The sequence below is a fragment of the Eucalyptus grandis genome, chromosome 4 (assembly GCF_016545825.1).
Source record: "Eucalyptus grandis isolate ANBG69807.140 chromosome 4, ASM1654582v1, whole genome shotgun sequence".
Taxonomy (NCBI): domain Eukaryota; kingdom Viridiplantae; phylum Streptophyta; class Magnoliopsida; order Myrtales; family Myrtaceae; genus Eucalyptus; species Eucalyptus grandis.
The window spans coordinates 17,795,030-17,821,969 of record NC_052615.1 but is presented as its reverse complement, the minus strand read 5'-3'; the positions used below and the strand labels follow the sequence as shown (position 1 = coordinate 17,821,969).

At 40.2% G+C, this 26,940-nt stretch overlaps 3 protein-coding genes and 1 pseudogene across 3 annotated transcripts; all 4 read right to left on the bottom strand.

Moving 5' to 3' along the window:
* Positions 1-3,331: 3,331 nt before the first annotated feature.
* Positions 3,332-8,772, bottom strand: LOC104442940 (EH domain-containing protein 1). Its single transcript, XM_039311269.1, is given in 14 exon segments — positions 3,332-3,824; positions 3,894-4,037; positions 4,167-4,293; positions 4,482-4,524; positions 4,527-4,560; positions 4,660-4,911; positions 5,434-5,562; positions 5,960-6,009; positions 6,107-6,209; positions 6,352-6,471; positions 6,697-6,758; positions 6,844-6,886; positions 6,985-7,040; positions 8,492-8,772. Coding segments are annotated over 14 exon segments (1,575 nt in total). The 5' UTR covers positions 8,718-8,772; the 3' UTR covers positions 3,332-3,638.
* Positions 8,773-18,347: 9,575 nt separating this feature from the next.
* LOC104441445 (EH domain-containing protein 1) lies at positions 18,348-22,109 on the bottom strand. Its single transcript, XM_039310766.1, has 12 exons — positions 22,035-22,109; positions 21,881-21,933; positions 21,753-21,813; positions 21,468-21,587; positions 21,203-21,305; positions 21,055-21,104; positions 20,521-20,649; positions 19,714-19,965; positions 19,540-19,619; positions 19,248-19,374; positions 18,998-19,141; positions 18,348-18,911 (listed from the first exon to the last, which is right to left on the bottom strand). Exons 1-12 carry the CDS (start codon positions 22,107-22,109, stop codon positions 18,726-18,728), a joined length of 1,380 nt encoding a protein of 459 aa, XP_039166700.1. The 3' UTR covers positions 18,348-18,725.
* A 358-nt stretch (positions 22,110-22,467) lies between these two features.
* On the bottom strand, positions 22,468-23,817 carry LOC120292528 (annotated as a pseudogene).
* A 1,530-nt stretch (positions 23,818-25,347) lies between these two features.
* LOC104441444 (RPM1-interacting protein 4) lies at positions 25,348-26,684 on the bottom strand. Its single transcript, XM_039310764.1, has 4 exons — positions 26,405-26,684; positions 25,996-26,024; positions 25,488-25,691; positions 25,348-25,383 (listed from the first exon to the last, which is right to left on the bottom strand). Exons 1-4 carry the CDS (start codon positions 26,682-26,684, stop codon positions 25,348-25,350), a joined length of 549 nt encoding a protein of 182 aa, XP_039166698.1.
* Positions 26,685-26,940: the final 256 nt, after the last annotated feature.

Sequence of the window (26,940 nt, the reverse complement as noted above, 5' to 3'; positions counted from 1 at the left end):
CTCGTCGGACCTCGCCCAATTAGTCGCCGATGACTGATGGTGGTAGACGGCGGTGGTGGCGGCGATTGAAAAAGAAGAAAGAGGGAAGAAGAACAAGAAGAAAGAAGAGAAAAGAGAAAAAAAAAAAAAGTTGACTTGATTCTAAAATTGTTCCTGAGAATAAAGAATTAAATTTTTTTTTTACTTTTCAATTCTATTATAAATCTACTACCGGGAACAAAAAAAAAAAATATAAATTTATTCTTGAAAATAAAAATTTTATCAAACGAATTTCTATTTCAAATCTACTCTCGAGAACAAAAGAATAGAAGTTTTTACCTTTTTACCATTTGATCGTTGCCAAACGCATCCTTAACAGTTCTAGGCGGTTATTGCCACAGCTGCCCGGCTTCCCCTTCTATCTCTCGGTCATTGTGTTTTTTAACCATAACTTTCTTTGCAGTTTGTGAAATTTAGAGCAAACTGCCCTAGAAATTAACATGTGAGATGAATGTATGCACAAAGAGGGTGGATCGACGCGCTAGTAAAATTTAGGGGATCATTTGAGACAAACTCAAGTTTGGAGGTGTTAACTAAAGCAATACTACTTAAGGGGACTAATCAAATTTTTCCCTTAGCTCCCCCTCTTTTGCCATATTTTGTTGCCAAGTTCCGGTCGAAATGTCCTTACCCTTCCTTCTCAGGAGCGATTTATTGCAGTGATTCATGCACTCTAAACGGAAATATTTCGCTTCCCTTGTCATCGATCCGCATTGGCTGCTTCAGTTTAAGTGACAACTATTAGATGAAGCTGCAAATTCTTCACAAAATCTCTCTACGGCTGTTGGAACATTTCCGTTGCTTGACTTGATGTTTATGCATGCAAGGAGAACTTTTGACGCATGTTCTTGTCGACCATCCATGACAAGTGAAGGTGACTTCCATTACTTGTGACTTCCATCACACTAATATACGTAATTGGACAAGCATAAATGCTGAAAAACCTAATGGGTGGTGACATTTATGTTCAAAGATTTCTCTTTGGTAGAGAGGAACCAATACGTTCTTCAGAAATGAAAATTGAACTTTAACATGCTTCCATAATAAACCCGATAGCCTCATCTAAGGATGCGGTGGAGCATCAAAGGCCAAAAATGTTATGCATAAGATTTTTTAGATAACACACCAGTTAGCAAGAAACACCGCCTCAATAGAGCAAGCACAATCCTGAGAGATTCACTCGTAAGGATATCCTGAAATTCTTCGGGAGCTTAAGGAGCTCATAACCAAGTGTCAATCTAGAGGTTTTCAATGTGTGATGGATCAAGGATCATTCAAGAAGACTGGGCGAATCTTGAAGCTTCGAAAGTCTTAAGTTTTCTCAAGTACTCTAAAATATTCTTGAGAGTGGACAATATGACAAGTGTACGCTATTTTGAAGAATTCTTGTAATTTATATAGGTAGTTAGTAAATTGGGAGATAGAAACTTCACCATTAAATTAAAGAGAGATTTCCAAATGTGATTAGGGGATAAGTAAATATGAATTCATAGATTCTCTCTTTAAGAGTTTTCTTCTAAAGATCCTTGTGAATATGGTGAAAAATACTAACTTGGAAGAAATTTCTAAGGTTACATGGATTAGAGAACACTAGATCAATTGGCCCATAACACAAGCATGTCATGGACAGCTCATATCATCTTGGGCTCTAGCCTTTCAAAATTATCGATGATGTGACCACTAAAGACCCCCTTGAACTGTTGGATGCTGGGAAAATCAACCACCGTTAGATGGTAATCCTTTGAACCTATTTCAAAACACAAATTCAGTAAGTAATGTGACCAATGAACCATAGCCAATCCGAATTGATCTTGTAAGAGATCCGCTACAGAACGAATACGCTTATTTTTCAAATGATTCATATCGTCAAGTGTACCCATTCCGAATTTCATTCCAATCATGGGAAGAGAGAGAAGATATCTTAGTAAATTCAAATTCAAGATTATTAATTAACGGTCATTGAGCCTTCACCTTGCCCATTATGGTAGATCTCCTTCTTAAGATGAGTAATAATATAAGCATGAACCTTACCAGCCCTAGCACGCTTTCACATATTCATTAATCTGCAAGAAACCGCAAGACATTTTACAATCTGTATGCAGTAACAAATCCTTAAAGGCCTAGTAAAACTGTACAAACTCAAGTTCATAAGGATCAAACAGAAGGAGAATCATATCGCACTTGGCTGCAAACCATGATAGACACCGGTAAAATGGTTGCTTTTCTCCGGATAGATCACTAGGAGTATGCACAAAAGTAAGTTGATCCAACAAGTGCAACCACATCATGAAAATTTGTTGTTTGTTGCAGTTTTTGACAGAGTTGCCTTTACAACCTATGGAAAAATGCAATTTTTTTGTGTGACAACCCAGACCCTAAGGGTGCGCAGCGTGGCCGGGAAGGCAGGGGAGGTTGTGCTGATAGGCGGCATTGACCCAAAAGCGGGCGAGGTTAAGCACATATATTCAGTCCCACTTCATCTAGGGGGGTATTCTAGGTTACTAGGTTAGTCTTAGTTAATAAGGCTTGGGTTTTCGGGAATAGTAACCGCTCGAGAGCAAGAAGATAAAAAATAGAGACAATTCCAAAAATCGGTACCGACAATGCAAAGGATAATGCAAGGCGGTTATTGACGCGGTTCCAAAGTTTCCAGAAGCAGTTTGAATTTGAAGTCAGTAACTATTAAGAAGCAGTCACTTGTAAATTGAAGTGGGCTCGTTTTTTAATTTGAGTTCGTCTCAGCAGAGGGGGAGGCTCAGGGATGACACTACCCGGAGACTGGCAGGGGTCCAGCATTCCTTGCCGGGCTCAGGCGAATGTGCCACCACCTCTTTCGAGCTCGCTGCTCTCTCCCTCCCTCCTAAGTTTCTTTGCGAGGGGCCAACATTTTCCCGCCGCCGAGCAGCGGAGAGGCAGAGCGACACATGCTATAGTCAAATTCAGGGGATCATTCGAAGACAAACTCAAGTTCAGAGATGGTTTACAAAAGCGAGACTACTTCCTGTTCGTGGGACTAATCAGAATTTTCCCTTAGCTCCCCCTCTTTTGCCATATTTCATTACGAAATTCCGGCTGAAATGTCCTTGCTCTTCCTTCTCTGGAGCGATCTATTGCAGTGATAACGCATCATAGAAGGAAATATTTGACTTCCCTTGTAATTGATCCATGTCGGCTGCTTCAATTTACGTGACAATCAGTCAGATGAAGCAGCAAATTCTTCGCAAAATCTCTCTACGGTTGTTGGAAAATTTCCCTTCTTAACTTTATGTTTATGAATCTGTGGAAAACTTTTGACACATGTTCTTGTCGACCATCCAAGACAAGCAAAGGCAACTTCTATCGCACTATCATACATAATTGGACAAACATAAATACCAAAAATCTAATCGGTGGTGAGATTTATGTTCAAAGATCTCTGAGAAACCAATACGTTCTTTTAAACTGAACTTTGATATGCATCTATAATAAACCTGATAGCCCCATCTGAGGATGTGGTGGAGCATCAGAGGCCAAACATGTTATGCGCTAGGTTTTTCTTGTAACATACCACGAAGCAAGAAAACGTCGCCTCAACAAAGCAGGCACAATCCATGGAAGATTCACTCATAAGGATATTTGGTATTCTTCAGGAGCTCAGGGATCTCATGGAGAAGCATCTCATCGACGGCTTGTATCATCTTGGGCTTCAGCCTTTCAAAATTACCGATGTTGTGACCCCTCAAGACCTCCTTGAATTGATGGACGTTGGGAATATCACATGCCGGTAAATGGTACATCTTTTTAACCTATTTCAAAACACAAACCCATCAAGTTATGTGACGTGGTAGTTGGGAAGGAAGGGAGAGAGAAGGGACCTTAAGAAATTCAACTTCAAGATCATCGATTAATCGTTGTTGAGCCATCGCCTTTCCCATTATGAGAGGCATCTCGTTCTTAAGATGACCAATAATATAAGCATGAACCTTAGCAGCACAAGCACGCTTCACATATTCACTGATCTGCAAGAAGCAGCAAGATGGTTCACAACCAGAATGCAGCTATAATTCCCTAAAAAGTGCCTAATTCTTAATACGCACAAGATAAGATTGTAGAAACTAGTTTGCAAGCGTGAAATTTTCAAGACGTACTTGACGGTCACAAGCTTTCTTAGGAATGTCCCTGACGTCTGCAATAAGGTCATTCTGTTCTTTTTTGAAGAGATCGCGCCCTATAGGACCCACAATGTCTTCATTGACAGGCTTGTCATTGAAGGACCTGTGATTTTGGAATAGTGGTCAGCACAGAGGTATACCCAACAGCATCCTATAAGCAAAAGTAATGAGTATAAAAGATCATAAGTTAGAGGGAGAGAGCATGTGTTAACAGAAAATTCAAAACTAAAAAGAATCAGCTCGCTTTTCAGGAATATTTCCGAGAATTAATTTCTCATACTAGAAACATACCCTATATAAACACGTACGACTTCAGGAGTGTTCAAAACTTTTCAAGCGACCACATCAGTGCTCCATAAACTCTCATCAGCTGTAAATAGCACGAGCAGTTAGCTGATCCTCCCATAGAGAAGATGCTTGACAATGTAGGGGAGAGGATTACAAACTATATATGACCCAGAAATCTTACTTGTTGCGAATCGACTTGATCTGCTTTATTAAGAACAACACGTATCTTGTTATCATGACCACGTAGAGATGTGATAACACGCTTGAACTCATCACTGATGTCAAGTTTATGAGGATCAAACAGAAGGAGAATCAGATCACACTTGGCTGCAAACCATGAAATGACACCAGTAAAATCATAGCTCCGTTGCGTTCTTTGCTTTTCTCCAGATAGAACACCAGGAGTATCCACAAAAGTAATTTTATCCAGCAGCTGCAACCACATCATGGAAATTTTGATTATTTGCAGTTATTGATAGAGCTGCTTATAAAAGCCGGTGGAAAAATACTACTTTTTGTCCCTATACTTTAAGTTCTTATACATTTAATTTTTCTAATCTAGATCTTTTTATTTGCATGAATTATCTGATCAATTCTCTCCAGGATCAATTCCGGCAAAATCAGGCCGACAAGGGCGTTAGACAACGCCCTAGCGTGATGTCAACGGTATCTTTAAAAATCAAGACCCAAGCTTTCATGATAGTTTCCACGTCAGCATGACGCTGTCTTGGTCACTCTTCACGGACACTGTCAGTGGACTGGATATGGTGCGGGAGGAACTTGATTAGATAATTAATGCAAATTAAAATAAAAAAAACTTGATTAGAAAAATTGAAAGGATAAAGACTTGGATAGAAATAAAACGTGAAAATACGATACGAAAGTACAATTTTTCCAAATCAATTTAAAGGCGGCAAATAATATTCGAATCAATAGAAACAAGTCACCAACTCACTGGGTGTGGCATCTGGGCACACTCAAATTTTGACAGAAAAGCTCCTCCAAATTTCATCAGGCCATTGAAAGGCTTGTCTGCATGGACAGCAGCTGTGTTCCCTGGAATACTTCTCTTATCCGGTCCAGACTGAGTATAGAGTAAATTAAGCTCAGACAGAGCAGATGGAAATCATGAAATATCCATGCAAAAATAGTTAATCCAATTCAATTGCAGCATCTAGTCACATGACTAACTAAATCCAAATGGCAGATGGCTAGCCAACGATAATGCTCTATGACTGTCCAATGCAAAAATAACTGATCCAGAATCTATCTGAGAAAGAAATATATCAATCAATATCTGTTTAACTTAACAAGCTAGAGTGACGTCCTAACTACAATAAATATTTGCAAGAATCAATCGACTTCCCACGAAGAAGCTCTCAAGTTATATTTAGAAGGATTTCTTGCTCAAAGGACCACAGCAGTCTCTCAGTCACTCGATCAAACCAAACTGAAGGTGGGAAAGAAAAAGCTTATCATACCATGACAGCAACAAATTTATCAGTTGTAGGCTCCGGTCCAATATGAGCTCCTGTCCAGCAAAAATAGGCCAAGGCAAGGAGCAGTCTCTTGGTAATTTCTTATATGTGCTTGTAAAGACAACAAGATACATCATAAAATTGACTGACCTGGGTATTCACACCCCAGCAAATGCTTTATGAAAGTAGTTTTGCCCGTAGAATACTGACCAAGGAGCATCACCATGGGTTTAGCATCAAAATCACCATCTGTCTGCAAAATCACGTGAAACTGATTACTCTTCTCATGATCCTACAGTAGAAACTAGACAGCACAAATAGAACAGAACAAAGTACCCAAATTATAGCTGTTGCTCCAAAAGCGAAAGAAAATCAAACATTTCGCAATCACTCACCAACAAAGGGGAAACAAAATCCTCAAAACGATATGCAACTTCAAGAGGCTTCAGCTTCTCTACATACAATCTCTTCAAACCATCAGCAATTGATGTAATCATATTTTGCGTTGCCTGTGCCTGAGAAGAAAGAAAAGCGCATCTATTGGATGATGTACCAGTAGTATCAAACCACGTCCTTAGAAACTAAAAAGGAACACAACCAACAAACCACCAAGAAAGTAAAATTCCTAATACCCTCCTCGCGTTTTACATCTAGGTGATCCTGAGGTCTGGACGAGGACCCAAATGAAGCCTTTTAAGGCCTAAATTCCTAATACAACATGACAAATACTCAAAGCTGACCTTCCTGCCAGATTTCCAAGCAAACCATCGAGATGATGGTGGTGCCTCGGGTGGAGCCCTTCCTGCATTGTGATTGTGAGAGTTCCAGTTAACAGAAAGAGCTCAGAAGTAGTTAGCTCCAAAGTAATAACAAGTACAGTTTCTCACCATTGGTTTCCGGATTGATGATGCCTGTTGAGGTCCTGTTTTTCTAATTAAAGGAAAGAGGCAAAAATAAGAACTCCAGCTATAGAAATATCTAGTTTACAAGAGCAGGCCGTAACAAGGGTTACAAAGAGCTTCACTTACTGCTACCGGGGCATCCAACCCTTCCATAACAGGAAGATCGAACCCCTCCACATCAGCTGTCGACAGCACACACATGCATAAACCAATTAGTAGATGTTTCAGCAGAGCTTAAATAGCAAGAATAGCATGATGTGGTATGTCAGCCATGTTTTATGAAAACTTTATTAGAACGGAGAAGGACTACTCCTCAAGTTAGAACCTCTAGCATAACAAGAATATGCAGCAGCACTACCCTTCAAACGGAGAAAGTCTTGCTAATATTTTGTGACTTAATTCTTGGTCCAGATACTCAAATGAATATTCGAATGATGGCCCCGTTTGGTTCAACTTTAGAGAATGAGCATTTTGGGAAGGGAGTTGTGTTTGGAAACCAATTTTTGTGCATGTTTTGCAAAGCTATTTCAAAGTAAAAGAAAAATGAAAAAGGAAAAGAAAAGGGAGGAGGAGATCGCGTGGTGAGGGGAAAATTGTGGGGGAGCAGCTGGTGGTGGTGAGGAGGTGGCTGGCGACGGCGGCGACGGCGGGGGGGAGGGAGGCGTCGACCTCAGGTGTTGCGCAACCCAGCCGCTTGAGGCCACGCAACCTCAGGCGGCGACCCTGGCCTCAGGCGACAACCCAGGCGACGCCGCCTGAGGTCGCGCGGCCTCAGGCAACGCCGCCTGGGTCGCGCCTGAGGTCGAGCGACCCAGGGTGTTGCCTGAGATCGCGAGGCCTCAAGCGCGCGGCCTCAGGCGGCGTCGCCTGGGTCGCTCGACTCAGGCGACGCCTGAGGTCGCCCGACCTCAGGCCACCTCGCCTAAGGTCGCGTGACCTTAGGCGAGGCTTTCCAGCGGCCAGATCTGGCCACTCACGGCTGAGCGCCGACCACCGCGAAGCTTGGCCGAGCAGCAAGTCCACAGAAGTCCAAGGAAGAGAGCCGCCCACCACCGCGAAGCTTGACCGAGCAGAAGTCCAAGGAAGAAGATGAACAGTGTTTTGGAGGGCAAAATGGAAAAAAACAATTATCGGTAAGGGCAATATTGAAAAGAAAATAATTCATTAAACCCTAAACTAGCATTCCGAATGCTAGCATTTGGGAAATGCAAACTCAAAAGTGTAAACCAAATACCAAATATTTTCCCAAGGCTTTTGAAATGGCGTTGAAGGAAAGTTGAACCAAACACCCCCGATATACAAGCAGCAGAAAATCAGACACTCGTAAGCATGATCAAATTGCAAAATAACCTGAAAGTTTAATTCTTGTATCAGGAGAAAAAGATTGTTTCACTACATATCAAGGAATTTTGCCTACTATCGAGGTAATTGAGGCAAACACAGGTGCACGCACTAAAAGCACTGCACCAAGATGGCATGAGGTAATTTATATCGCATCCCAAATAGTAATTCTGGTAAAAAATTATAGGAAGAGATTGGATCATTGGTGATCCACTTACGATCCAAGTGGTCTCATTTCTCGAAGTTAACTAGAGTAGAGGACAAGAAGCTTAACACAACGGAAGAAGCTCACGCGTGTCCTTAAGGGCAGAAGTGAGACCGCGGAGGGGCTGTTCAGGTGCGGGCGGAGGTGGCCGACAGACTGAAAGAAGCTCGGATATCTTTGATCCTATCCTTCTGGTTCGGCGGTGAGCCTCGGCAAGAACTGCAACAATGCCGATCACGATTGATGCCATGGGACTCAGCATAGCCAGCATGCCGATCACGATTAACGCCATGGGACTCAGCATAGTCGGCATTGAACCCGAGCACTTAGACTGGAACTTTTAGAGTTCGTGCGAGAGAGGAGAGAGAATTTAGTGGCTCAGCTGATTTTAAGACCAAAAGAATTGATTCTTTTATCGAATGTATTTGATTATCATCATCAAAGTCGTCGAGGGTTGGCATGCTCTTTGCGATGCTTGGGACCAACGCAAACGGAAGAACAAATTCTCTGTCGCTCATACGGTCTGATCAACTTCTTTGGATTTGCAGAGTGCATAGTACAGGCGTTTATACTTTTTTGGTCGATCAGGCATTTATACTTAGAGTTCAACCTTTTCTTTTTAAGGGGTGCCTTGGAACATCGTCTCAAGCCTTCCAATTTCTGTGCTTCGCTTCTTAGGGCCTGTTTGTTTGCATTTCTTATTTCTATTTACGAACACATTTTGTGTTTTTTTGTTCCGAGGAACAAAAAAAAAAAAAAACGCGTTTGTTTGCGTTTTTATTCCAAATCCATTTTTTTGTTTCCGAGAACAAATTTGGAAAATGCAAAACAAGAAAAACTTATTTCCGGAACAATTTTTAAGAACAAATTTTCTCTCTCCTTTCTTTTCTTCTCTTTTTTTCTTCTTTTTTTCTTTGGCCGGTCGCCAGCCTCGAGCATGGCCGACGACCAACCGTCGAGGGTCGGTGACGTCGTCGAGAGCCGGCGACCTCGCCGGCCCCCGGCGAGGCTCGGCCTCGCCTCGAGCTCGCCCAAATCCGGCAAGGTGGAGCTTGCCCGGCCACCGGCGAGGCTTGGCGTCAACGGGCCACCGCCCGAGTCGGTGTCACCCGGCGGTGGCCCGGCGAGGCCGAGCCTCGCCGTGGATGGGCGGAGCCGCCGGCCATGGCCAAGGCCGGCAACCGGCCAAAAGGAAGAAAAAAGAAAAAATAAGAAAGAAAATAGGAAAAATAAAATAAAAATATTTAAAAAGTAAAAGAAATAAAAAAAATTATACAAGTTTACCAAACGTGTTTCTGTTCTTTTTCTATTTCTGGAACAAATTTACCAAACACGTTCTTATGTTCAAAAATTGTTCCCCGGAACAGAAAGAGTTTTTTCTATTTTTGTTCCCTAGAACAATTTTTAAACCGAAATACAAACAAACGCACCCTTAGTGTTTCTTTGGTCCTGAGCAGCTCAAGGAGCGGCCGCCCACAATGGCGTCACCGTGCCACCCAGCAGCAACAATGTCAAGAAGTCCGGCAACCTTGGCAAGATGTTCGAGATTCCAGGATTTAGGGAGGGCTCTCCCTCCCTCAAGCAATCCACCACTCTCTCCTCCTCTCAGCGGAACAGCAGATTGATCCGATCTAGCCTGAACTGTTAAATTGATGTCTCGAGTTGGAATTCGGATAATGATTTATTAACTGAATTTGTTGAGAAATATTTCTCAAGCGGATTACAAATTGGATGAAGAAGCAATTTCTTCTTGGACTTTCTTTGGGATGTATAAAATAAGTAAGGATGATATCATGTGCAGCTTCAAGAAAAAAAGGGGCTAACATATTTTACTATATTTATTTATCTTTATTCAAGAGTAGAAGGTCTCTATCTCTAACGGAATCTACGTAAAGGAAAAGCGAGGAATTCTTTATTTTGCCTGCAAAAGCCTAGTCCATGTTGAAGTTTAAAGTTGATGGACCCAGGTCAAATATGTTGACTTTATTGGGCACACAAGCGTGTGCGAAACACTCAAACGTGTGAGCGATTGTAACATTTGCTCCTCTTATTATAATGGATTATTTGTTGCTGGCTCTCCTTGTAGACATAGATAACGATACTCAAACCGAATTATGTAAATATATGGTGTCTTGATTATTTATCGTTTATTTCTCTGGTGATTTCACATTAATGTAAATTACAAGATTCTATCGTTTTTGCATATTATATTCCCACATTTGATATCAAAGTTTGGGATCGGATTTCTTGATTGTGATTTGGGGTTTTTACTTGTCTAATTATTATTTGGAAATTATATTATTACAATTACGTTTGAGGCAAAGTTTGAAATTGAGAAGTTTAACATGAGGAACAATTTTGGGTTATGGAGCATCAAGATGCGGCTTTTACTAAAAACATAGGGTTTGGTCAAGGAACTAAATGGTGAAGATGAGTTGCCGCTTATAATAAAAGCCTCTGAGATGGTAGAACTAATGGAAAGAGCAAAGAACATAATCATGTTGAACTTGTCAAATGAAGTTTTAATAGAGATGGCCGAGGAGAAGAATGCCGCAACATTATGGGTAAAATTTCAAGCACTTTATATAAAAAAAATGTTTGAACAATTTCCTGTACATGTTGAAGAGAATGTTTCAATTTAGATTATACGTCTATCAGAACCCACCTGGATGAATTCAATAAACTCATGATGGATTTGAAGAATATAGATAAGATATTTGATGATGAAAAACATGGATGATGTTGTTAGCTTATTTACCAGAATTATGAGAGCATTTTACTAATTCACTGTTGCAGGAGCGTACTGCGATTACCTCGGAAGAGGTAAAATCTGCCTTGTTCTCTAAGGAGTAGTAGAAAAAGTTACGATATAACGATCTGGCGCAAGGAGCAGTGCAAGCACTAACGATTTGGCGTAGAGAACAACTTTGTGAACTTAACGGTAGTAGAGATAAAAACATATCGAAATCACACCAAAGAAAGTCCAAAAGACACGTGAAGTGCTGTGAGTGTCACGAGGAGGGGCACATTAGGAGAGATTGTCCGAAGCAAAGAAATAAAAGTAATAGACACAATGCCACAGGCAGTGTGACAAACATTCCCAAGGGGAGCACTAGTGATGCAAAAGTTATTTTATGTTACTAGTTCGTTAGGAGACGAATGAGTGTTGGATTTCGGCTGTTCTTATCATATGGTGGTAGCATTTTTTTGGGAAATAATATAGCTTACAAGGCTATAGGGATAGGGATAATTCGGATTTAGATGCATGATGGGATAGTGCACACATTAACAGATGTGAGACATATACCAGAACTCAAGAAAAATCTTATTTCTTTGGGGACACTTGATGACATTGGATGTAGGTACACTGTTGAAAGTGGAGTATTAAAGATCTCTTGATGTGCCATGATAGTAATTAAGGGGAAGAAAGTGAATACTTTCTATCATCTATTGGAAGAGACCGTGACACGAAAGCCACTATAGTTTCATCAGGTAAGTCAGACTCTAACTTGACTCAGTTATGGTATATGCGTTTAGGGCATATGAGTAAGGCAGGTATGACAATGCTGACTGAAAGAGGGTTGTTAAAAGGTCATAAGACGGGGAAGTTGAACTTATGTGAGCACTGCATCTTTGGGAAGCAACACCAAATCAAGTTTACTACAGCTATTCATTCGACCAAGCAACTAGTTAAATACATTCATTCAGACGTTTGGAGCCCGTCTTTTGTTCCTTCAAAAGAAGTGCCCAATATATGCTGACATTTATCGTCAACTATTAAAGGAAGGTATAGGTGTAGTTTCTAAAGAACAAATATAATGTGTTTGATCGGTTTAAGAAATTGAAGGCATTAATTGAAAAGCAGTTAGATAAACAAATCAAGTGCTTGAGAATCGATAATGGCATGGAGTTCTTGTGGTAAAGATTTTACCAAGTTCTGCGAGAAAGAAATGATTATGAGACATTGTACAGTACATAGGACACCATAACAGAATGGCGTTATGAAACGAAAGAACAGGACTTTGCTTAAGCGAGCTCGATCTATGCTTTTGCATACAAGACTTGGCAAGGATTTTTGGGTCAAAATAGTGAACATAATATGTTACCTGGTTAATCAATCTCCATCATATACTATCGAGTGGAAAACTCCTGAGGAAGTATGGTCGGAAAAACCTGTTGATTACTCCGGATTACGTATATTTGGATATCCTACGTATGCTCATGCGAGTGATGTTAAACTTGAGCCGAGGGTGAAGAAGTATATATTTTTGGGTTATGTACATGGGATAAAAGGGGTACACCGATCCTAGATCATCCAATTTTCTAATCAACAGAGACGTAATATTTGACAAGATTGCAATGCTTTAATAGAAGAGTTCTAAGACACGACCAGTAGAATACACAGATCATAGTGTCATTAGTGAGGTGGAGCTTCAAGTGGAGACACTGGAGATCTTGAAAGTAATAGAAGTTGAGACTGCTGATGAGGCCGTAGTTCCCGAAGTTAGTGATAGTGGACGATCAATACAACCACAGCATACTATAGCCGCAGATAGACAGAGAAGACAAATTAAATCACTGGTACATTATGGTGATACGGATATTGCTTATGAATTAACTGTAGGTGATGAGGTGGAGACTGATAAGCCTTTGTCTTACTCTGAAGCAATGGCTAGAGGTTATGAGTAAAGAGATAGAATCACTCCATTAGAATCAGACATGGGAGCTGGTCAAAGTATCAAAGAGATTGTTGAAAGTAAATGGGTCATTAAATGGAAAGAAGACATTCTCGGTGTCGAGACAAAGAGGTATAAGGCGAGACTTATGGTGAAAGGGTATACACAGTGTAAGGACATTGACTACAATGAGATGTTCTTTCTCATGGTAAGACATACTTCTATTCGTGTTTTACTTACCTTAGTTGCTTTGTAGGATCTCGAGTTAGAACAATTAGGTGTAAAAATTGTGTTTCTTCATGGTGAGTTGGAGGAGCGGATTTACATGAGGCAGCCAAAGGGATTTATTATTCCGAGTAAGAAATATCACATTTGCTTGTTAAAAAAATCTTTGTATGGGTTGAAACAGTCTCTTAGGCAGTGGTACAAGCGTTTTAATACTTTCTTACTCAAAAAGTCAGATGGATAACCGTGTTAACTTTAGGAGATTAAATAATAATATTTTGATTTATCTATTACTCTATATTGATGATATGCTGATAGTAGCTAAAAATATGTTTGATATTGATGTGTTGAAGAGGCAATTAAATGCTGAATTTAAAATGAAAGGTTTAGGTGCTACAAAGAAAATATTGGATATGGAGATTTTGCGTGACAAGGCTACATGAGTTTTATGTCTATCTCAGAAGAAATATATTGAAAATATTGTAACATGTTTTAATATGCAGTTAGCAAAATCTATAAATACACCTTTAGCGAAGCACTTTGAACTTTTAAATAAATGATCACCGCAGACTAAGGAGGAGGAGGAGGAGGAACATATGTTTCGTGTTCCTTATTCTAGTACCGTAGGTAATATTATGTATGTTATGGTATACACTAGGCCTAAAATTTCACAAGCTGTAAATGTGGTTAGTCACTACACGAAGCGTCCTAGTAAAGCACATTGGGAAGCTGTGAAATGGATCTTAGGTATTTAAAAAGGACAATGATATAGCGTATCGAGGGAATAGTAATAACAAGGAGACCACTGGTTTTGCATATTCAGATCACGCCGGTGACTTGGATGATTGCAAGTCTTTAACGGGGTATGTGTTTACACTAGCAGGTGATGCAATTAGTTGGAAAGCATCCTTACAAGATTATGTTGCATTGTCTTCGATTGAGGTGGAGTACATGACGCTAACCTTTGTAGCGAAAGAGGTGATACGGTTACGAAATTTGCTTTTGGACTTTGGGTTAGAATAGAAAAGTGTGGATATACATTGTGATAAACCAAGATACGATATATTTGGCGTATAATACAGTCTATCACAAGCAAACAAAGCATATCAACATTAGGTACCTTTCATCTGAGATGTCTTAGTTAAAGGTAATGTTATTGTCAAAAAAAATTGCTACAACATAAAACCCGGCGGACATGATGATTAAATCTATTTTTTTTAGCGAAACTCAAGCTCTGCTTAAGTTCTATTGGCGTCTATGGAGAGTGAACGTCCGTCAACGTGCTAGGAGAGCAACATGTGGAAAATTGTTAAATTGATGTCTAAAGTTAGAAATACTATAACTTGACTTCAAACATCGAGCCAAGATGGAAAATTATTAAGTTAATATTTCGAGTTTGAATTCAGATAACAATTTGTTAATTGAATTTGTTGAGAAAGATTTCCCAAATGAATTACAAATTGGATGAAGAAGTAATTTCTTCTTAGACTTTCTTTTGGATGTACAAAATAAGTAAGGAAGATATCATGTGTAGCTACAAGATAAAAAGGGGCCCACATATTTTATTATATTTATTTATCTTTATTCAAGAGTAGAAGTTATATTTCTTCGATAGAATTCGCGTAAAGGAAAAGCAAGGATTTCTTTCTTTTGCCTACAAAAGCCTAGTAAAGTTGGTAGGCCCAGGTCAAATATGTTGACTCTATTGGGCACACATATGAAACCTAACGTGGATTCTTTCTTTCAAGAGAGTCGAAAAAAAGTTTGAAGAGTGCTGCACGTCAAAAGAAAAAGAAGGTGCCCTACGAAGCGATAGAAGCTGCATGCTAGGAAGCCACCATGTGCACAAAAGACAAAGGTGCTAAGGGGCTGCATGGAAACGTTAAAAAGTGTTTCTGGAACACTTTTTGTTTTGTTAACGAAAAAAAAAATAAACGCGTTAGTTGCGTTTACATTTTTTTTTCTTTTGTTCAGACACAAAAAGAAAAAAAAAAAAAAAACAAAAAACTTACTTCTTGTTTCAAAACAATTTTGAAGAAACGTTTCTTCTTCTTTTCTTCTTCTTTTTCTTCTTTTTCTTTCGCCAATCGCGGCGGCCTCGGCCATGGCCGGCGACTAGCCGTCGAGGGCCGGCGGCGCTGTCGAGGTCGGCGACCTCGCCGCCCCGGCAAATATTAAAAAATTAAAAGAAACAAAAAAGAATAAAATTTACCAAACGTGTTTTACGTTCATTTTTATTTCCGGAACAAGTTTACCAAACGTATTTTTTTATTCAAAAATTATTCCCCGGAACAGAAACACTTTTTTTTATTTCTGTTCCCGGGAACAGAAAATGAACAGAAATAAAAGCATGCGCGCCCTAAGTTTCTTCTTAGACGTACGAACAGGGCTTGAGCGCTAGAAAGTTTTGTGCTATGAGTTTATATTATTTATTTGTAAATACTTTGTGTTTGAGATTAAGTTTAGGCATGGGAAACACTCAGTATATGAGTGATTGTAAACTATGATTCTCCAATTATAATAGATTATTTGCTGCTGGCTCTCCCCATGAACGTAGGCACTGATACTCGGACCAAACCACGTAAATCCGATATCTTTATTTCTTTGATGATTTCGCATTGACGTAAATTGCAAGATTTTGTCGTTTCCGCATATTACATTCCAACACGAACTCTAGGTTGGTACCGAAGTCTAGCTCCATTTCCGGCCTAGTCAATAGGACCTCGGGTCCCATGACACCCTTAACTCCGATGGGGCTGATCATCTTCGGACCAATGGTGTTGACCCTGCTCAGCTCAGGGCGAGCCAGCTGGAGCAGCCGGTGGGTTCGGCAGTGACGAGCCTAAGCAAGGAGGCGAGTGTGAGTTTTAGGTTGCGAAGGCGGTGGTGTGATGCCATACTTGCTCTGTCAAATTATCCTGGGTTGATACAAGTCTCTTTCCCATGTGACTGCTCATGTGTTCTTGTTTTGGAGAGTGCTTCATAACATTCTATCTCTAGTAAATTGTCGCCACGGCAGCATTCCTTTGGAATCATCTTATAAGAAGGTGCAAAGATGTGTGTACATCTTGACAGAATTGTACAGACATAAAGGACAGGATGGAAAATCTGCAAACCTAAACACCGTCGCTTCTCATGGGGATGTAGACATTCAGAGGTAATAAATTGTCATGACCTGACCTGATGCATGGATGCTCTTGACTCTAAAGTTGGATGAACATAATCCTTGCTGGAAGCTGCTCTGTTTTCAATACCACATTTTCTTATTAACTGCTGCACATATTTGTCTTTTAGTCTCAATTTTATATGGTTCCTCGAGATATGGCAAGTAGTGTTCTCTAGTCTAGCACTCCATGAACTAGGAACTCGACTTGGCCTTTTTTTTCACATTGATACAAAGATAACAATGTTGCATTTGCCGAACAGATGTACATGGCTGAATCTACATATTAGAAGTCTGGATTAAGAGCACTAGCTATAGCCGGCTATGGGGTTGAAGGTTGCTCCATTTGTCAAACTCACCACAGCTGTGGATGTGACCAAGGAAAAGAGAGATTTGTCTCCAAGCTTCCTGCGCTGGATGATCGGTTATGCGCCTCAAAGAAGGGTATTCCATGGGCTATATTTTATCTATATCATCTTTCATCTTTTTCTTTTAAAAGGAAATCTAATGAGTAATAATTTGCTCCTGAAAATCCTTCGGTCTCTAAGATTTTCCTTTCATGTCTGTTTTTGGCATCAAGATATATGATAGAAGGAAGAACGGTATGTGGCGCGGGGGCGTGCCATACTCATGATTGTTCCAGCGCTGGAGCCCATATCAACGGGCTACCAATGGTTCCAATGGCTCCTTCCGACCTAAGTGGCAGGCCTCATTGTGACGTGTGGACGAGTGAACATGAAAATACCATAGGTTTCATCTTGTTATATTATTCTTGACGTGCTCTCTCACGTATACATCAATGATAGAGGATCAACGGTTCTGTTAAAATTTTCGCTGTTTTGCGAGTGTTCTTTAAAGGGGCGAGGAAATGTTTGCATCCAGAGAGCCGATAATCGATGAAGTACGACAGGAATAGTTGAGACTCGAGAATGAACGATGATGTGCAGGTTGAGATGAAGACCCTCTAGGGAACAGAGTATATGTATTCCTTTCCGCGGGACTTAGGCCAAAAAGTGTATTATTAAGCTGCAGATTTCTGAATTTGGTTGATTTTATGTACATAAGTTGCAGAGGCTTCTTTTGAGGAACGAAGAAAGCGTTTGTTTCTCTTCAGATATAATAAATTCTAGGATGAAGATGAATTGTTTTAACTATTTCTTCAGTTCTTTCGTTTTTTTTTTTGCTGTCGTTTGAATGTGTAATTATCGGTCCCTATTGATATTTCAAGTGTCAATTGCTTCTGAACATGAGAAAAGAGTCCATATTCAGTGGCGCGTGTACTATAGCCAACAAAATGGAGAATCCAATGAAAGATTGGTCTCAAGTTGCTTCACCGCGTCTATTATCCCACCACTGAAGTTGCAACTTCAATAGCCAAATCCATGATTAATTTCTTCGTCTATGTGAAAGCTTTGCAGCGTTGGCAGCGGAGAACGTTGCCTAAGACCAACGAGGAATGTCGGACCCCTCATCGGTACTTTGCAATTTATGAAATTTGGACGAAAATAGTCTTGAAATTAACGCGTGAGATGCTCAGGTACGCCGGACGGCCGGTCATGTTTTCACCGCCAATAAGCACTAGTCAAATTCAGGGGGCCATTTGAGCTAAACCCAAGTTCGGGAGTACAATGCTAAAACGGACCTACGTCAAGCAACTATTTGGAACTTCCCCTCAATTCCTCTTCGCTCTTTTGCCGTATTGTGTAGCCAAGGTGCGGTCGAAATGTCCTGGCTCTTCCTTCTCTGTAGCGATCTATTGCAGTGATAATGCACCATAAAACGGGGAAAAAGAAAAAGAAGAAAAATTTACTTTCCTCGTATCCACATTGGCTACTTCAATCTACTTTTAGATGAAACCACAGAATTTTCACAAAATCTCTTTACACTACTTGGAGCATTCCTTTTACTAAAATTGATATTTATGCATCCAAGAACTTTTGATACATGATCTAGATGACTATCCAAGACAAGTAAAGGTGACCTCTATCACACTAGGATTCGCGTAATTGGAGCTAAGGAGGAAGAATTTTAACTCATTTTGCCAATTGCCACCTGCTTTGTCTCTTTTGGTGTAGACAAAAGCTGGAAATAGAAATCGAAACTCGACATGCATGCATAATAAACCTGATTGCCCCATCTGAGGATATGATGGAGCATCGGACGTCAAAAATGTTATACACAAAGTTGGTTTTTCAGATAAGATATCATGTAGCAAAAAGACATTGCCTCCACAAAGAAGGCACAACCCCTGGAAGATTCATTCATAAGGATTTCTGAAATTCTTCAGAAGCTCAGGGATCTCGTAGCCGAGCATGTCATCAACGGCTTGTATCATCTTAGGCTTCAGCTTTTCGAATTTATCGATGTTGTAGCCACTCAAGACCTCCCTGAAATGATCGACACTGGGAAAATCGCCTGCCGGTAGATGGTAATCCCTTTGGACCTATTTCAAAGCAACATATTCATCAAGTAACGTGACATCAACAAAAGGAAGAGAGAGAGAGAGAGGAGAGAGGAGAGAGAAGGGACCTTGGCAAATTCATCTTCAAGATTATCAATTAATCGTTGCTGAGCCTTTGCCTTGCCCATCATGGCAGGCATCTCCTTCTTAAGATGACTAATGATGTAAGCATGAATCTTAGCAGCCCTAGCACGCTTCACAAATTCGTTGATCTGCAACAAACGGATGTAGCAAAGATGATTCACAATCAGAGTATAATTCCTTAAAGTCATTGGTACTTTAATACACACAAGATAAATTGTAGAAATCAGATTGTACCCGACGGTCACAAGCCTTCTTAGGAATGTCAATCAAGTCTGCAAGAAGGTCATCCTGTTCTTTTTCGAAGAGATCACGCCCTATGGGGCCCACAATGCCATCGTTAACAGGCTTGTCATTGAAAGACCTGTGATTTGAAAATATTGCTCAGCACAGAGGTTTTGATAAATGAAAGTTATAAGTGAACAGGATCACATGTTACAGGGAGAGAGCATGTGCTAAGAAAAATCAAAGAACAACTCGGTTTTCAAACAATGTTTTCGAGGAATAATTTATCATACTAAAATTATACCCGATATAAACGCGTGCAACTTCAGGAGTGTTCAACACTTTTCCAAGTGACCACATTAGTGCTCCATAGACTCTCATCAGCTGTAAATAGCACAAACAGGTTAGTTGATTCTCCCATAAAGAATACGCCTGAATTGCAGGAGCAGAGACAAACTATATGACCCAGACAGCTTACTTGTTGCGTATCGACTTGGTCTGCTTTATTAAGAACAACACGTATCTTGTCATCATTACCGCGTAGAGATGCGATAACACGCTTGAACTCATCGCTAATATCAAGTTTATGAGGATCAAACAGAAGAAGAATCAAATCACACTTGGCTGCAAACCATGATATGACACCAGTAAAATCATAGCTTCGTTGGGTTCTTTGTTTTTCTCCGGATAGAACACCAGGAGTATCCACAAAAGTAATTTGATCCAGCAGCTGCAGCCACATCATGTAAATATTGATGTCAATTGTTAGAGAAGAGAGCCTTTTATGCTTTTTTAAATCTAGAAATTACATTTTAAACTTTCTAATTAAGTATTTCTATTAGCACAAATTGCCTCATCAAGTCCCTTCAAAACCAAATCTGGCAAAATCAGGCTGATGTGGCCGTCAAGACGCCCTAGTGTGATGTTGACAATATTTTGAAAGATCAAGACCCAAGAACATGTTGAAAGAAAGAGATTATGAGTGGAAGAAGAGTTTTGTTGCTCTCTTTCTATTTTCGACTGTAGCATCCACATCAGCATAATGTTGTCCACATCACCCTAGGAAATTGTTGACGGTTACTAAGTGGATTTGACCGGATATGGTGTCACAAACATAATTAGATCATATTTGCAAATAGAATGACTTAATTAGAAAAATTAAAAGGGAAGGGACTTGATTAAGAAACATGTGAAAGTACAAGAACAAAAACTATAAATTTCTCCAAAACCAGTTTAAAAACAGTTAATTAAAATTTGAATCAACAGAAGCAAGTCAGCAACTCACAGGATGTGGCATCTGGGAACACTCAAATTTTGACAAAAATGCTCCTCCAAATTTCGTCAGGCCGTTGAAGGGCATGTCTGCATGGACGGCAATTGTGTTCCCCGGGATACTCCTCTCATCCGGTCCAGACTGAGTTTAAAGTAAATTAAGCTCAGACAGAAAAGATGACAATCATGAAATATCTATGTAAAAATAGTTAATGCAAGTCAATTGCAGCAGTTAGTCACAATACTGACTAAATCCAAATGGCAAATGGCTAGCCAACGATACTGAATACTAAAATCCTTATGACTGTCCAATGCAGAAAATAACTGATCCAGAATCCATTAGAGAAAATATTTATCAATCATCACCTGTTTAACTTAACAAGGTGAATTAGGTCACTACTACAATAAATAATTGAGAGACTTAACTAACTGCCAACCAAGAAGTTCTCTAGTTATATTTAGAATGACTTCTCGCTCAAAGACCGTAACAGTCTCTTGGTCACACTTATCAGACTAGACTGAAGGTCGGAAAGAAAACTCAACATACCATGACAACAACAAATCTATCAGTTGTAGGCTCAGGTCCAATATGAGCTCCTGTCAAGCAAAAACAGACCAAGGCAAGGAGCACTCTTTCAGTAATTTCTTATATTTGCATGCAAAGACAACAAGAATACATCGTTAAATTGACTAACCTGGGTAGTCACACCTTAGCAAATGCTTTATGAAAGTAGTTTTGCCCGTAGAATACTGACCAAGGAGCATCACCATGGGTTTAGCATCAAAATCACTATTTGTCTGCAAACACATCATGTAACTGATTACTCTTCACATGATTCACACCAAAAGTAAAAACTAGACAGCACAAGTAGAACAGAACAAACTATCCATATTATAGTTGCCGATCCAAAAATAAAAAATTAAACAGTATATGAATTGAATCTCCTTAATTTCACTCACCAACAAAGGGGACACAAAATCATTAAAACGATAAGCAACTTCAAGAGGCTTCAGCTTTTCTATATACAATTTCTTGAGGCCATCAACAATAGATGTAACCGAATATTGAGGTGCCTGTGCCTGAGAAAAACGAAAAACTATGAGATGACCTACATGTAGTATAAAAATTGCCATATCACAATAAGAAATAGAAAATACCATCTCCTGAGAACGTAAAAAGGCACAAAAACAACAAACGACTGAGAAAGTAATTCCTTGTACAAATGACAAATACTCAGAGCTCACCTTCCTCCCAGATTTCGAAGCAAACCATTGAGATGATGGTGGTGGCACGGGGGAGCACTTCCTGCGTTGTAAGAAGTAATATTTAACAGAGCTCACAAATGAGTACTTCCAAAGTAGTAATCCAGTACAGTTTCTCACCATTTGTTTCAGGATTGACAACAATTGTTGAGTTCTTGCTTTTCTAATAAAAAGGAAAGAGGCAAAAATAAGCACTCAAGCTATAAACATATCTAATCTCAAAGAGCAGGCCATAGCGAGAGCTACGTGAAGAAATTCACTTACAGCAACCAGGGCATCCAACCCTTCCATCATGGGAGGATCAATCTTCTCCACATCAGCTGTCAACAGCACATACATCCATAAACCAATTAGCAGATGTATCAGCAGAGCTTAAATAGTGAAAATAACACGATGTGGCATGCCATCCACGTTCTATAGAAACTTCTATTAGAATGGAGAAAGACTACTCCTCAAACTTAAAAACTCTAACATTACAAGAACATGCAGTGGCACTGCCCTTCAAATGGTACACAATGAAGAACTTTCTATTCTCTCATCATGAATGACACCCAAGCAGAAGAAAATTATACATTCGAAAGCATAATTAAATTGTACGCAAATCAAAACCGCAATTCTTGTATAAGAAAAAAAAAAACCTGAAATTGTAATTCACCAGAAGATATAGATTGTTTCGCTATTCATGGATAAATTTTGCCTATTGTTGAGGTAACTGATGCAAACATTGGTGCACACATTTAGAGCACTACACCAAGAGGGACAATAATCGAAGTATGTGGCAATTTTTATCCCTTTCCAGATTGTCATTCTGGTCGAAAATATAGGAAGAGATAGAATTAGTAGTGGTCCATATCAGATCCAGGCGGTCTTCAATTCTTATGTTATTAGCAAACCTCCATTTCTCGCAGTTAATTCGAGTAGAAAATAAGAAACTTCAAAAAGTAAAAGCAATGTGTCTGGAAGTAGAAGATATGAGCAACTTGCCTTCAAACTTAAGGCTGCCAGGGGTCAATTCAACCCTTCTTGAGCCAGAGAAATCAGCTGTTCACTTCAACTTGTTAGAAGAGAAATTGAATCCAACAAGTTATCAAAAACGACACACACCAGAAATGAATGCGACAGGGTGAAACCTGCATAGCGATGATAAATTCATGTAGGCTGAGGAACCCTTGACGTTTGGAATCTGCAATGGCCCAAACCTGCAGGGGGCCAAACAACCGAGAAGTTTAGGTTTAGGCAACAACAGGCTCCCAATTATACAAAAACAATCCACATTTCAAAATTGTCGAGAACTTCTGCAAAAAACCATAGTCTGGAACCAAATAAAATCAAGTCATGCCTAGACATTACTTTATTGCGCGAGTTGCCATGAACTCCGATTCAAGCAGAACTCAACTAGGGAAAATCATGATGGAGGTTTTCAAAAGTGAGCTCAAAGATACAAACTTGCAGAACACAATCGGCCCCGAAACTTCAACCATCAGTTTATCAGGCCCCTACTTGCTAATTCAATCCTATCTTTGGCCAATCCCCTATAATAAACTACAACAAATCCCCTAAATCGAATCATAAGCGAGTCAAAAACACCGCTAAAAAAGCCCACTTTCATTTAGTTTATCATCGGACGGATAGAACAACTCTCATTTCTATACAGTCTTAACAATAAACAGACGTAAAAACCTGCTTGAGCTCCTGTCGCGAAAGCTTCGACATGGCGAAGAACTTCGTGGCGGCATTTCCAGTGATCCGCCCGTCTCCATCTACAAAACAACCACCACAACCATTTCAAAAAAAAGAAGAAGAAAAAACCGCAATCCCACCACACATCATCACCGAACAAAGAATAACAATCGGCAGTGGCGAAAATCGCGGATCGAAACGCGGACCTGAATCGGCGAAGTGGAACCACTCCTGATAGATCCGCTGGTGGTCCTTGGAGCAGGAGCCCAGCGCCCCCGACTTGATCTCCATCGGAGGAATTCGAAAGCTTTCGGAGAGGGCGGTGGTGGCTCTGGTCTTTTTGCTCTGTGCGGTTTCGTTTCTTCTTCTTCGATTTTTATATCGGTTTTGGCGCTCTCCGCTTGGTGGTGGTTTCCCAGGTTGAAAACGGCGTCGTTTTTCGAACGGTCCGCGAAACGCTCGGGGCTCCTTTTGATTTTTGAACGGGCGGAGGGGCTGCGCTCCCGTACGCTCTCGCGTTGATTAGACCCCGTGGACCCTACCGAGGGGTGGCGTGGGTGACGGCTGGCGGGTCCTGATTGGACAGAAAGCGATGTGCGATTGATTTAATAATCCACGCTGGTCGCTTGATCTAAATTTCAAGATCAATTCGAAGTTTGAAAAGCGCGAATCCATGCAGTCCACGTGGGCCCCGCACTGGGGCCGTGGAGTCAATTGCGAAATGATGTGGATTTTAAACTTTCGGCATGGGAACATTTAATAAATAACTCGGTCCGGTAAAGTTATCAAAATGAGATATTATTGGTAATTTGTGATATTTTAAAATGTGTGTCATTCTCGTATCGTGTAGAAATAGAGATATTCTAATCCCCTAAGTAAAGAACTATCACAAATAACGAAGAAGCCAATAGATTTAGATAGGAAGCAACATAAAATAACCCAAATTTTATATCCGAATATTCGGTTTGATAACTTGCTTCTAATTCTTCCTTTGTTTCTAGTAAATCAAAAGGTAAGAAATTAGAAAAATAAAAAACTCTATAGGTTGACGCCACCGTGTCGGGTAAATACATATCTACTTTTTAAGAGTTAATCATGTTTCATGGGATTGAAACATGACTCATTGTTTTGTGGAAGTGTATCCTTGATTTAAGTTTTGGGAGTAATTTGATCTAATTTGAAATTGAACATGCTAAAGTCAATCCCTTATTTTTGAAAACGGAAATCAAACCAATTCTTTCGTAAACCGATAGAACTAAATTAGCCAATTACGTGGTCAACTTGAGAATTAGATTTATACTTTTTTTCAAACTTTAAACAGATATATAGTTACAATTTTAGAAAAAACATGCCATGTGAACAACCCATGATATAGTGGTTAAAGAATTGATAGATTTCTTGAGCTTTCCATGTTCGAAATCCCAATATTTTGTCCAAGAACCTATCTAGTTAGGTATGACCGATTCAGTTGACAACTCATTTTCATGAATATGAACGAAGAAAGCAAAATGAAAGGCTTACTACTAATTTCAGCTCACGGTTAAATTAACTCCTTAAGCAATGATCTGCTCAAGCATTGCTGATTCCAACCTTAGCTTCAATTCTTTCTCATGTCTGGAGTGACTCAAACTAATGTCACAATTACAATCCTTCTAAGGGAGTATCAGATAAAAACTTGCCACTTCTTGTGCAGGACATGAACTCTTTTCTTTTAATTCACTGGACAAGAAGGGGGAGAGTTTAAGCAATGGAATGTCAAAGAATACGTAAATCTCAATCAAACGAACAGTTTTAAGTCTTAAGCAATAACCCATTTCACAGCTATCATCAAATTCAAAAGTATGATATGTCATGTCTTAGGCGAGACCCCGCGATGCAAATGTGAAGCTTCTTAGAATCACTCCCTCCCTCCAAAACATAGACAGCAGCATATCTGCAAGAACACACCCAAATTGGAGATCGTTAATCTGCGCGAAAAGCTGATGAAAAATGGGACATATACTGATGAGCAGAATCATCGGATATATATTTGGGTACCTTTGATCTGGAGGAAGAAGAGCTTTCTCGCTTCTGATGATTGCTCGAGTGGGCAATCTGCTCGGGGGGCAGGACCGGGATCTTGGAGGATGCGTTGTGCTTTTCCTCTTTCACTTTGCTGAAGATGACGGTGAAGCCCTCTCCTGATCTCGGATCGGTTTCATCCCAGGCCCCGAATTTAGGTATCGAAGGCGCTCTCCGATGCTGTTTACCCCAGAAAAACAGAAAAAGCACGATGTCATACCAAATTATCACTTCCATTGCAGGGATTGATCATGCAACACAATGACTATATTACTGCCTATTGCAAACAGGAAAAATGATTCTGAAAGCAAAGCGCAGCGGCGGCTTGTATGCTCCAAGAAACACGAGATTCTCCAGAGAAAACATGAGATTTGCTTCTGGTGGCAACGTGCTATGGGTGATGGTTCCGCCTTTCGGCAGTAATTCTTTTTCTGGCTTGAGATCCGAACGATGCAGGATTAGAGAGAAGAATGAGCAATCTTACCACTTTTGGTGAATCTTCTTGAAGATCATCTATGACACAGTGCCAACGAACATTCTACAGTAGCACTGAGCACATGCTATTAATTTGTGATTACTTATTTTAGCCTATGTAGTGGATAATCAGCTGCTAGAAAAGGCTACTAAGGACAAAACATCACAGCAATTACAGGTGCTAGGTTGAATCTAAGATCACAAAGTACAAACTTACAGAATCATCGGATGGTTGACTTCCACTCCTCTGTCTTGCATGCTTTGGAACACTAGCCACGGAGGACGACAAGCTGTTGCTGCTCTCTGTTAACCCTTTTTTGCGGTCTGGCCTAGCGTGATGTTGACTCGAGTTCCAGCGCGAAACAGAGCTGCTCTTTTCACTGCCAGATTCTGACCGAACGCTGCCACGGCTCACTGACCTCTTTGTTGATCTGAAGGGGTCCTCCGGTGCACATTGAACCTCCTGTGCCCTTCACTTATATTGTGCTCAAAAGCAACTGATGCTTGGCTGTCGTTGTCGATGTCGACGCCTCCTCTCCCGAGCATGAACATCTCCGGGTTCTCCTCAGGATCGTTCGGGTTCATCTTCACGCCTGCTTTCTCCCTGCGTGCGTTCTCGAAGCAGGCCGTGTACGGTATGTTGTCGCTGTCCCAGTTTCCGAACTTTGGGACGTGCGAATGTTGCTGTGACAAAGCCATCCGCAATGGGTGAATGGTGATTCACTGATTCTTAAGAACAACAGACACTAGAACATGGACACCTCTTTGCTTTCAAACAATTATGGGGTCAAAGATTTTTGGTGGTTATCAAAGTCTTTTAGGTGGGAGTTGTATTCTGAACTTATCTCTGTGAGGTCCAGATCCAACCCTCTTTGAATTCAATTTGTGGTAACTTTCATGAACAATCCTACATGTCGTTTGCCAGTTGTAAACTGAATTAGTTTGAAATGAGTTT